The sequence below is a fragment of the Populus alba genome, chromosome 11 (assembly GCF_005239225.2).
Source record: "Populus alba chromosome 11, ASM523922v2, whole genome shotgun sequence".
Classification (NCBI taxonomy): domain Eukaryota; kingdom Viridiplantae; phylum Streptophyta; class Magnoliopsida; order Malpighiales; family Salicaceae; genus Populus; species Populus alba.
This window is the reverse complement of record NC_133294.1, coordinates 19,664,276-19,676,144: the sequence shown is the minus strand read 5'-3', so window position 1 is coordinate 19,676,144 and position 11,869 is coordinate 19,664,276. Positions and strand designations below refer to the sequence as shown.

Genomic DNA, 11,869 nt, shown 5'->3' with positions numbered 1-11,869 from the left:
AAACTTTTGATGCCGACGATTTCAATCGTTTGTTGGGTTTTATTACTAATAAGAATTAGCTTATTGGAGCTAGGCCATCGCTCGTATGAATGGTAGTGGGTATTCACATAACATGTTTCTAGTATCTTTATAACTAATATCCAAATAAATATACATACCCTATTTATTATTCTTCTAGAATATCAATTCATTGGATTTTAAAAACTCATTGTCCGAATAATATTTATTATTTAACATAAAATAAAACACACACACACACACACACGTATACATGCATTAAATAATGAAATTATAGATATTATATGTATACATGTCTATAATGTTATAGAATGTATATATTATAATAAAAGAGAAATGTATAAATGCTTGCATATATATGTATGATTATTCGCATTTGTAACACAAAACGTTCATTCCTCTCATGTTTTGTTTCTGCATCTTCTCGGTGTTGCGCGACCAAATAAACAACAATAATTTCATCTTGAATTAGTAGAGGGCAGTCCGACAAGATCCTTTGATTTAAAACGCATTCATGTCTTCTTTGCTCACTTTGAAATTAAAAACACGGCGGGTTCAGGCAATCGATATATCTGCAGAGAGAAATTTAAGGCAACGATGAAGATGTAGAATCTCGATGTAATTGATAATGTTGATGTCAAATATACTAATAGAATGTGACATTGTTTGAAGACATTGGGAGATAAAACGACACATCATATGCCTATCAACTTTCATGCATTCATTGAAATTTAGATCTGCGTGGTATACATGACTTCTGTTGGGGCATCGTGACCATGTACGAAGAAAGCGGTTTACAATGCCTTTATTCAAGCAGTCATGACCATTCTTGACATATGGTTTCAAGAATCCACACACCTTGCACCATTAGAGCCTTCTTAGTCCTTGTATTTCATTGTTTCCTTCTCAAATCCAACTGTAGGGAATTGCTTTGCATACTCTTCAACATCATGACGGAGCCTTGCAATCTCAGATTGATGTCCATCTGACTTCATGGCTGCTACAAAATCCTTCAACTTTGTACCTGAATTTGCAGCATCATAAGTCGCTATCAGCGTATAACCATGGAGTATACGACTCTGGACCATGCATTTATCATTAAAAAAAAATCCAATTTGAATTTGAGAGAGGATAGTAAAGGACCTTGTGCATCTGCCTTGATCTTCAAGGCCAACTTCACAGCAGCATTGAAGAATTCAGCTACTTTCACAAAATCTCTCTCAATAAAACCCCTTGAAGTGAGAGCCGGGGTTCCTGGAGCACCAAAAAGCAAGGGGTTCTAAGAAAACTGAAGCACATAATCAACAATCAGTAACTACAAGATGGACGAACACATGAGGAACACCTTACCCATACGAATTCCACCAGGAACCATGGCAGATACATCTCCAGGAACAGTGTTTTTATTAGCTGCAATGTGGACTAATTCCAGAACCTTTTCAACTCTTGATCCATCAATACCCTGTCAAACAAAATTTTCAGAATAAAGTATCGATTCGCTTTTTTGTGCTAAAAATGGTTTCAAGCCGAGCCCATGCAAAAGGAATCCAGACCGATTTCAACTAGGTTTCTTAAGTTTGGAAAATTATAATTCTTCCAAGGCATTTGAAGTTTTTGATTTCATGGCATCAATATTCTTGTCAGAATCAGGATTCAAAAATTTCTTCATCCATTCATTTTTTGATAAGAAAAAAAAAACCTCCCTGCAGAAAGGTTTATCCGAGAGTGTTTCTATATCAAATCATTAAGCTTCACAGTCAACATTTTTCCTAAATTTACTGACGGTTTCAGATGAAATTCTCTCGAGTTAAACATGGAAACTTGTCATAGGGATGTGTCCAACATGCATAAGCATCACCATAGTTGTAATATGAATTCCCTGTTTAAAATACACAATTACGAGGTACATTATTTAATCAGATAAAGAAATCCATTCCTCATACCTTGTTTCTTAAATTCACCAGGACTAGATGGTTCTCAGTGCCACCAGATACCAGTTCATAGCCCTTCTCTATCAAGCTCTGCAAATACAATAGATTACTATTGCTAAATCACTCTGATAAGATAATGAGATACAGCGCGCACTTGTTTAAAAAATAAGCACAGCTATGGCCAATCTGAACCAATGAAACGTTAAGAACTCTTCATGGTACCTGAGCAAATTTTGAACAGTTGCTGAGAACTTGCTCTTGGTAGGCCTTGTACTCTGGAGTTCTCGCCTAGAATCAATGATTTTCAAGGGTCCAAATCATCAGGAAGCCTGGCCAAAATGATTCTAAGAATTTCTAGATGCAATCATGCATCATTTTAACTAGTAAAGTAGTCATAGGGAGTGATCTGTGGGGAGCTGACCTGCTTTAGTGCAACCGCTAAACCAGATATGGTATGATTGTGTGGACCACCTTGAAGTCCAGGAAAGACTGCCTGATTGATTTTGTCTTCATAGTCATACATCACCTGTGGGATGAAATTCAATTATTAGTTTATATACTGTAGGTGTTCTATTTTAGCACTTGTATACTGTAGGTCTTTATATAATGAAAGACTTGAAAAGATGATTGCATGCAAACAGGAAGAGCCAAGTTGAATGATTAATTAATCTATTTTAAGTTGACCATAATAGTCATCCTCCCCTCTTATTTGAAATCTGGACTCACTTCTTTCCCTTGTTTGTTAATTTCTTTCACCCCCTTCCTGAAGAAGATCATAGCCCCCCGTGGACCTCGAAGTGACTTGTGCGTGGTGGTTGTAACGACATCTGCATATTCGAAAGGAGATGGAATAACACCTGCTGCAACAAGCCCACTAATGTGTGCCATATCAGCCAACAAAACTGCCTTTTGCTTGTCACAGACCTGCCAATCCATCAGAACTGAAAATCTCAATGTTTAGGGGCAATAAATTCTAATCCTAATCTCCAAACAGTAAGTATGATAGAAGTTTAAATGATATGTAACAACAACAATTGCAGTTGTGCCATCCACTTTAGGGGAGTTTACCTTACGGATACGTGCATAGTCATAAAGGCGAGCATAAGCACTTGCACCAGCAACTATAAGTTTTGGTCTAAAGAGTGTGGCACTTTTCTCCAGCTGCAAGCATTTTAATATTCATAAGTCAGTCCCTTAAAGACCGAATTGAAATTTCACTTTTCTTAATGCGAAAAATAGAGAAATTAAAAGAATGTAGCAAACTCCTAACCAAAATAAGAAGCCCAACTAATCAACTACAGACAAATAACTTTCAAGTCTTGTTTTGATGTTACAATTCTTACAGCTAGAAAAACTAAAACAGTAACCATTTTGAATTTTACAACATTGTCAATTCCTGAAGTCAACATTTTGAGTCTCCTGCAAAACACTAAATCTAGTGCTTGAAATTATAGTCCTGAAAGAAATTTTCAACACTCTAACCATCTTAGTAATATGTGAGCACTGAAAGCATGTTTTAAGTGATGGGTTGGGGTAAACCTAAAACTCAAACACTATGCTCAACAAACTGCAGAACAGTTGTTGAAAGAACAGGAATTTTTAAAATAATCTACAATAACTGTATTGTTTCATTTATATATGACAATTAAGCAGTTTTGCTAATTATTTATAGCAAGTAAAAGATTAAAAAAAATGACAGTAGCCATGCATTCTTTTCCTGAGAACAAGCTCGTCACATTAATAAATCATGAATAAATATGCAATCAACCCCAACTAACACAAGTAGCACTCCAGTGTTAGAATTCATATCTATTGAAGTGAGAACTTCCTCAAAGATAAGGAAAAAAAGGGCACCTGATCATAGTCCACATAGCCTGTACTCTCATTCAATCTGTATGGCATTGTCTCAAAAAATATGGATACAGCAGATATCTTCTTTGTGTCAGTCTGCAAGATGGCGAAGAGAATAATAGGATAATTCACATAATGGTTTATGAGTCAACAATTCTAATTATAATTCCACATAAAAATAGCAGAAACGCTTCAAATAACCAGAACAAACCAAAATTCTAAATGCAAGATGGTGCCATAGTTTGTACAAGACAATGATAGCAATTGAATCAGTTTAGAACTGCAAATGCCATGTTTTCTGGGTGAATTTTAAAGGACACCATTTAAACATTGAAAGACAACAGAAAAATCTTCAAAGTAAGAGCAGGAAAAGTTACAAGAACTTCAGTAAATAGTCCAAGTTATGCTATAAGCACCTGATAACCATGTGAAAGATGCCCACCATGTGGCAGATCAAGTGCCATGATTCTCTCATGAGGTTTCAGCAGTGCCGTGTAAACTTGAAAGTTAGCAGGGGATCCAGATAGTGACTGCACGTTGACTGCAATAAATAAGGCATGTGCTGTCTTTAACAAAGCGCTTACAATGAAGATTGCATCACATAATTAAATATGATAACAGGGAAGAAAGTAAAAATCCATATATACACAAATTTAAAACATTCTTTCTGTTCGTTTCAGTTTAGCATAAATATCCCTTTTACAACCAGTAAAGTGGGTGTTAGCTATACATCATAATACGCCTATCAGCAAGAAAATGATAAAAAAGGTATGCATGGTGAATTAACTTCAATCAGAAGAAAACCAACAAGGTTTGCTGGGCATTTTGCCACCCATACCTGCCTGGATGTTGTCAGTGCAATGAATTTCACTTTATGCTAGCAGCTAAACAACGACAGTATTTCCTACTTACTTCACCCCTTTTTATGGGGCTTTCTTCTCTCCTGAGTTTCCTGATCGTTTTTTTTTTTGGTGAAATTAACCAATTTCTATATTATTTTGCCAGACACCAGAAAAGTTTCCAAGAAATCCACTCGTTGCACCCATTAAAACTTCAAAATATAATGCTTGAGCAGCCATCGCATTTTTTTTAGATTTTCCTACTATGCCAAGCTAAGGAAATGCCTTATCATACAGTCTAAAGCACCAAACCAGAATGTATAAAGATGTTCGAGTGTTCAAAATAATATATAAAGGACAACAAGAAGGATAAAATATATGAACAAATAGTCAGTGAAACTTCATCTTGCAATGTCAAAATTTAGACATATGAACCATTTCACTTACCTCCCCATTTTTGAGGATCCAACCCAAAAGCTTCTAATGCACGCTTCTGACATAACGTCTCAGCCATGTCAATGTACCTAATCAGAAAAAACCTCAAACATTAAATAACGTAGGTACATTTCTCTAACAAAGCAAGGTAGCCACACGAAACGAACAACGATTCCAGATATGGAAATGGAACAACAACAACATGAAGTTGATTGATCCGATTATTCACATACTCATTTCCTCCATAATATCTAGCCCCCGGGTACCCTTCACTGTATTTATTGGTCATAACCGAACCAACCGCTTGCATCACCGACACCGACGTGAAATTCTCTGAAGGAATGAGTTCCAATCCCTACAAAATGACATGAATATCCCCAATCATTACCTAGCAGTGTAAAATCAATTAAGAAGCTAACAAGATTATTTTACCTTCCATTGCCTTGCTTTCTCGAGTTCGATGATGTCAGCAATTTCCGGATCGATTTCCTCTAACGGAGCATTCAATTGCTTTATCCACTGAAATTATTATTATTATTATTACTACTACTACTACTACTATCAATTAACAAGAACAATAGGAGATCCGGTTAAACCGAGATCTCAAGAGAAAATGATGGCTTACATTGGCGCGAGCTGTGTCTTCGTCGGACAGAGCTTTATGAGGCAAAGAAGACTGTCGAAAATCAAATCGAAATGAATCAGATTGAAAGAAAAAGAGATGAGTCTTGCTCAATTAAGCCATGGCGCGAAACAAAACAATAGATACCATGTTGTAATAGAGAGAACCGCCATTGAGGTAAGGTTTGATTGGGTTCCTGAGGGAGGAAGAGAGCCTGCGAAGAGCAATGGCCATTGCTATAATTGTTATGTTTTTCTATTAGAGGACGCTCTGTCACCGCTGCTAGTGTTGCGATTTCTATTTCAATTCTATTAGAGGCCATTTTCTTTTTCTTTTTTTAATTTTTTTTTGGGTTGGTGAGAGTGCGGTTGGTGATGACTGATGACTTGGAATCTGTTTTATTTTTTAATGTAGGAAAAATACAAAAAATGCTGGGAGGGGTCGTCCTCCCAGATCTAGGAATCTCTGTGGCTTAAGCATTTCGCTGGTAGTTCAAAAAACTTGTCATTTAAAATACTGGCCGACGTGTTGTTCCTATGTGATTTTGCATGTCGTTTTAGAAGGCAGACCCTGACTCATCCTTGGCTTCATTTCCAAAATTATCTGCTACTTAGCTGTTAAAATTTAAAATTAAAACGAGTCAAACTTTTCACAAATTCAGTATGATTTCTTACAAATTAACTTAATTTATTAATAAGGTTTTGACTCTAGAGAAAGTCATGAATATGTTTATTTAGAAATAGTTTTTACTTTAAAACAAGATTTTATTATACAAGACTTAGAGTTAAAACTTTGCTATAATAAAAAAATTAAAAAAAAATTAATTTTTAACTTAGAAATACAATATTTCTTCATCTTAAAAAATAAATTTTAAGTCATCTTTACCAAATATATTTTTACTTAATAAAATTAGTTTAACTCCTTAATTTTGTCTTAAACATTTATTAAAAACCTAACTTTAAAATTATGACTTAAAGTTAAAAGCTATAATTAATTCAAAGTCATACAGAATGAACTTTTAGTGTGTGTGTGTGTATCAGCGTATGTGTAGTTTAGCTGGATGAGTTAATTTAAATATATTTTTAAAACTTACTATATACGTAAATGAGCATAGCTCAATATCTTATTATTAATCTTATCTACGTAAAAGTGCCGTATTATTATTAGGACCGTTACGCAGCCAAGCTTCCTAAACATATATCAAAGACTAATTCCTTGCTTATCAAACTAACTTCTTATCTTACAAAAAACAGTCAAGGCTATGAATGAAGTAATGAACTAAGGTGAGTGGGGTCATCTCAACTAGAAATAGTTCTAATGGCTTTTCAATGGATTATAATAATTGACAATATACTTCCCACGATTATAATAGTTGATCGAGAATAGTCCACTAATGACTTGATTATAAGTTTAACATGACCTAGCAATTTGATTTAAGATTTATAAAATTGAATTATAAGTTAAAGCATGTTTTAATAACTAATTTTATAACATGTTTTATTATTGATGAATTATTAATATTTTTAAAATTATTTTAAGTTGTTTTATTATTATTATATTCTAAGATGAAATTCATTTTTTTATTATTAATGTTGGTGTCCGAATCAAATTGTCTGTATCTCAACTAATTTCACGGGCCCTAAATTTAACAATCATGTAAATTTTTAATGGTCTCGAGAGACTCAAACTTATAACTATTAAGAAGCAAATCCAATACCTGAATAATTGAACTATCCTTTAAAAATAAAGAAATGAAATTTTTGTTTGACCTAGTAGTGTATACCATGCTTTAGTTGTTAAGATGTGGTTAGTTTACTCTTCTTTTTTTTTCTTTTTTTTTTTTCTCTGGACATGTAAAGGATTAAAGTAGAGGGGTTAATGGATTTTAAGCTATGGAGTTTATGCTGACAATTTAAGTTGTTAGGCAACTTAAGGAATTTATGTTCAAAGAGTAACATCTTTTAACTTGTTATTAGAGTTTAATTATTAATAATTGTGAAGATATGTAATAAGATTTTTTTAGTATAATTTTTATAATGTTTAAGATTTGATGTTGTTAGGTAGTCATCTATGAAATATGGATATTTAAAGAATAATTTAAAAGTAGAAGAGGTGAAAAAGAAATAAATTTTCTCAATGGACAAAGAAAGCTCCGTTTATAGAACGTAACAGCTAAAGCAATTAAAAGTTAAAAAAAATTAAAAATATATATATTCAAAATTGAAATAGCTAAACCACTAGCTAGAGTTGAGTTGAGTTGAGTACTTGAGTTGAGTTGAGTGAACGATTCTCCAGGGGCAAGGGCAGGGGCTTTAAAAGTAAATGCATAGCACGCCAATTCTGTTAGAAACAGAACCTGACGTGCCAAAACAAACCCCCCCCTTCCCTGGATCCACTCCAGATAGAAAACTACCTCTCCCTCTCACTCTCGGATACCTTCGCCTACCAATGGGTTCTCTTGAAATAGAAGGAAAACCCCAAAACCCGAACATGAACGAAAATATTGAAGAAGACGACGGCGTGTCTCCCATTGAGGAGGTCCGTCTAACTGTCCCAACACGCGACGATCATACCCTTCCAGTATGGACCTTTCGGATGTGGTTCCTTGGAATAGCCTCATGCATTATTCTATCTTTTCTGAATACTTTCTTTTCCTACCGGACCGAACCTCTCACAATATCTATGATATCGGTACAGGTTGTGACTCTCCCTATTGGTCGCTTCATGGCCAAAACCTTGCCTACTACCAAGTTCAGGGTTCCTGGATTTGGTGGTCGCGAGTTTTCGCTTAATCCTGGGCCTTTTAATGTTAAAGAGCATGTGCTTATTTCCATTTTTGCTAATGTGGGGAGCTCAACTGCCTATGCCGTTGGTATTATCGATATAATTATGGCTTTCTATAAAAGGAAGATATCGTTTTTGGCTAGTTGGATTCTTGTTTTAACTACTCAGGTAATTTATTTATTTATTATTTTATTTCTGTGTATGGTTGTGGCTGAGATGTGTTGTTTTTGCAATGTGAATGATATGAAGATGCTGGGGTATGGATGGGCTGGGATCATGAGGAAGTATGTAGTGGATCCAGCAGAGATGTGGTGGCCGCTTAGTCTTATGCAAGTTTCTCTCTTCAGGTAATATTATGTCCTGGTGATCATTTTTTTCTCCAGGAAGCATCAAGGGTGAGATTAGGAACATGATTGCCCATGTTTGCCTTCTCTACTTTAGAGAATTCCATTATTTAATGTGGGGGTGGCTAAATGAGCCCTTTCTATATTATTTATCATCAATCAGGACCACGACAATGGCAATGAAAAAGAAAAGGAAACTAACGAGTGCCCTGCTTTCAAATCCAAGCTGACTGGAGGAAAATTGAATCCCTCTTTTCTTTTCTTTTTTTGGCTGTATAAAAAAATGTACAAGCTCGTTACAATAATGTAGAGAGAGAAATTATTTAAGCTCATCACAATGGAATTGTTCTCTGAACTTACAAAATTTAGAATTGTTCTGGTGTCACTGTATAGCACTTCTGTTAACAATAAAGCTGAAACTGGAGCAATTAACCATCGATACTAGTTGTTCATGCTCTGCCTCTTTAAGCTCCTCAATTTCAATTCTTGAAACAGGATTAAATCTTAGTCATTGCCTATTGCTATTACCTTACATTTTGCAGGGCTCTGCATGAGAAAGATAACAGCCGCATGTCACGAGGGAAATTCTTCTTGATCGCTCTAATCTGTAGCTTCTCATGGTATGTGTTTCCTGGATACCTTTTCCCGGCCATTGGAACCATTTCGTGGGTCTGCTGGGCATTCCCCAAGTCAGTAACAGCCCAGCAGCTTGGCTCAGGAATGAGAGGACTTGGTATTGGAGCTTTCGGACTTGACTGGTCTGTCATAGCCTCGTTCATTGGCAGCCCACTTATCACCCCCTTCTTTGCCGTTGTCAATGTCCTTGTGGGATACGCTGCATTTATGTACGTAGTACTGCCAATAGCATACTGGCGTTTTAATATCTACAATGCAAAGACGTTTCCAATTTTCTCCTCACATTTATTCGACAATAAAGGACACGTGTATAACGTATCTGCCATAGTTGACAACAACTTTGAGCTAGATGTGGCCGCATTTCAGAGGCAAGGAAACATAAATTTGAGTGTGTTCTTTTCGCTGACGTATGGGATTGGTTTTGCTGCCATTATGTCCACCCTCACGCATGTGCTCGTGTTTAATGGAAAGTAAGTAAAGGATTTAGTGCCTTGATTAGGGTTGCCAGAATTGCAGTCATTAGATATTTACTGGGATATGATTTGATTGACTATTCCAACAGGGAAATATGGCAACAGTTTCGAGCTTCTTACAAGGGAAAGATGGATGTTCACACAAGATTAATGAAGAGGTATGAGGACATTCCTGGCTGGTGGTTCCACCTGACGCTAGTGCTGTCTTTTTTACTTTCTCTCGTACTGTGCATTGTAATGAAAGACCAAGTCCAAATGCCGTGGTGGGCGCTCATCTTTGCGTCGGGCCTCGCTTTGATTTTTACGCTTCCAGTTAGTGTCATAACTGCCACAACAAATCAGGTACTCATCTTTACTCTTTTAATAAATACCCTTTTTTTCTCAGGATAATCGCATTATTAGGATACCAATTTTACATTTTTCCTGCATGCTTCTAAATTCAAATATGAAGGCAATTTAATTTCTTGCTGTTTACTCATTTGATAACTAACATCATTGCTGTTATTCCCCTTCTATTGCCAGACACCAGGGTTAAACATCATCACAGAGTACATTATGGGTCTAATTTACCCTGGTAGACCAATAGCCAACGTCTGCTTCAAAACCTATGGGTATATAAGCATGACTCAAGCTGTTTCCTTTCTCAGCGATTTCAAGCTAGGTCACTACATGAAGATTCCACCACGATCTATGTTTGTAGTGCAGGTATCTCTTATGCTTGACTGTTTATATGTTGACTTGTTGTATTTTTCCAAATAGTATCTTGTCTTGACTCTTTCATGTATGCCTGTTCGCTGCTTCTATAAAGTGCATAGGTACTCTAATAAATGGAACACTGAACACTGCAGTGGCATGGTGGCTGCTGACTGGCATTGAGAACATATGCCAGGACGAGCTACTCCCTCCAAACAGTCCATGGACATGTCCTGGCGATCGAGTTTTCTATGATGCATCTGTCATTTGGGGTTTGATTGGACCTGCTCGAATCTTTGGTCGACTTGGAAACTACACAGCACTCAATTGGTTCTTCCTTGGAGGAGTGCTAGGACCTGTTCTGGTATGGGGGCTACACAGACTTTTCCCCAAGCAGAAATGGATTAAATTAATTAATCTTCCTGTACTTTTGGGATCAACAGCTGCAATGCCACCAGCCACAACAGTAAACTTCAATTGCTGGATTGTGGTTGCAATAACTTTCAATTACTTCATCTTTAAGTTCCACAAGGTTTGGTGGCAGAGGTACAACTATGTTCTTTCTGCTGCCTTGGATGCTGGTTTGGCTTTCATGGGAGTTCTTCTGTACTTCAGTCTGACAATGAAGGAGATCAGCCTAAACTGGTGGGGTGCTGCTGGCGAGCACTGTCCCCTTGCTACCTGCCCAACTGCCAAAGGTGTTATTGTTGATGGGTGTCCTGTTTATTAGTTCAGTTAAGTTGTTACTCCAAGCTGCTTCGTTTGAAAGGTCAAGAAAAAAAAAAAAGGACGAATAAAATTTTTCAGGTTTGGAAGTGTTGGTCATGTTTAAGAAAATCTTGGTCATGGCTCGACAAACTTAGGAGGGTTCACCAATTGTACTTATGCTAAGGTGAACGCTTATTGAGCATGTTGACTTCTTAGATTTATTAGACATTAGCAAATCATTTTTATTTTTATTTTTTTTGGCTCTTTGCTTCTATCCTCCTTGCCAGCCATTGCATAAGCTGGCTACATGATTATTAAACTCGCGATATTAACTCATAAAATTATAGAATTTTACGAGTTAACATAAATATACTATGTAAAATCAGGTAAAACACTCAGAAACGGTTAAATTCGGTCAAACTTGATAAACTCGGACCGAGTTTGCCGAGTTTGACAAAATTAACAAAACCTATCCACTCTTCTCAGTCCTCTCCTCTTCATCCCGTTTGTCTCCCAAAAATTCCCAGATCCCCTT

The 11,869-nt window shown here is 36.3% G+C and overlaps 2 protein-coding genes across 4 annotated transcripts; one reads left to right on the top strand and one right to left on the bottom strand.

Annotated features, from left to right (window-relative positions):
* Positions 1-336: 336 nt before the first annotated feature.
* On the bottom strand, positions 337-6,047 carry LOC118031297 (serine hydroxymethyltransferase, mitochondrial). 2 transcript variants are annotated; one of them, XM_035035662.2, is made up of 16 exons: positions 5,844-6,047; positions 5,700-5,750; positions 5,507-5,593; positions 5,308-5,429; positions 5,087-5,163; positions 4,217-4,341; positions 3,804-3,896; positions 3,018-3,110; positions 2,676-2,873; positions 2,371-2,475; positions 2,172-2,237; positions 1,962-2,039; positions 1,369-1,480; positions 1,162-1,272; positions 877-1,042; positions 337-590 (listed from the first exon to the last, which is right to left on the bottom strand). In XM_035035662.2, the coding sequence occupies exons 1-15, from the start codon at positions 5,928-5,930 to the stop codon at positions 897-899; spliced, it is 1,551 nt and encodes a 516-aa protein (XP_034891553.1). In that variant the 5' UTR covers positions 5,931-6,047; the 3' UTR covers positions 337-590; positions 877-896. The 2 variants fall into 2 exon arrangements, with proteins under 2 accessions (XP_034891553.1, XP_034891552.1); XM_035035661.2 differs by lacking the exon at positions 337-590 and having other exon boundaries at positions 623-1,042.
* Positions 6,048-8,056: 2,009 nt separating this feature from the next.
* Positions 8,057-11,585, top strand: LOC118031296 (oligopeptide transporter 2). 2 transcript variants are annotated; one of them, XM_073412523.1, is made up of 7 exons: positions 8,057-8,276; positions 8,394-8,648; positions 8,730-8,827; positions 9,367-9,930; positions 10,023-10,275; positions 10,456-10,638; positions 10,742-11,585. In XM_073412523.1, exons 1-7 carry the CDS (start codon positions 8,145-8,147, stop codon positions 11,354-11,356), a joined length of 2,100 nt encoding a protein of 699 aa, XP_073268624.1. In that variant the 5' UTR covers positions 8,057-8,144; the 3' UTR covers positions 11,357-11,585. The 2 variants fall into 2 exon arrangements, with proteins under 2 accessions (XP_073268624.1, XP_034891551.1); XM_035035660.1 differs by having other exon boundaries at positions 8,057-8,648.
* The last annotated feature ends 284 nt before the right edge of the window (positions 11,586-11,869 follow it).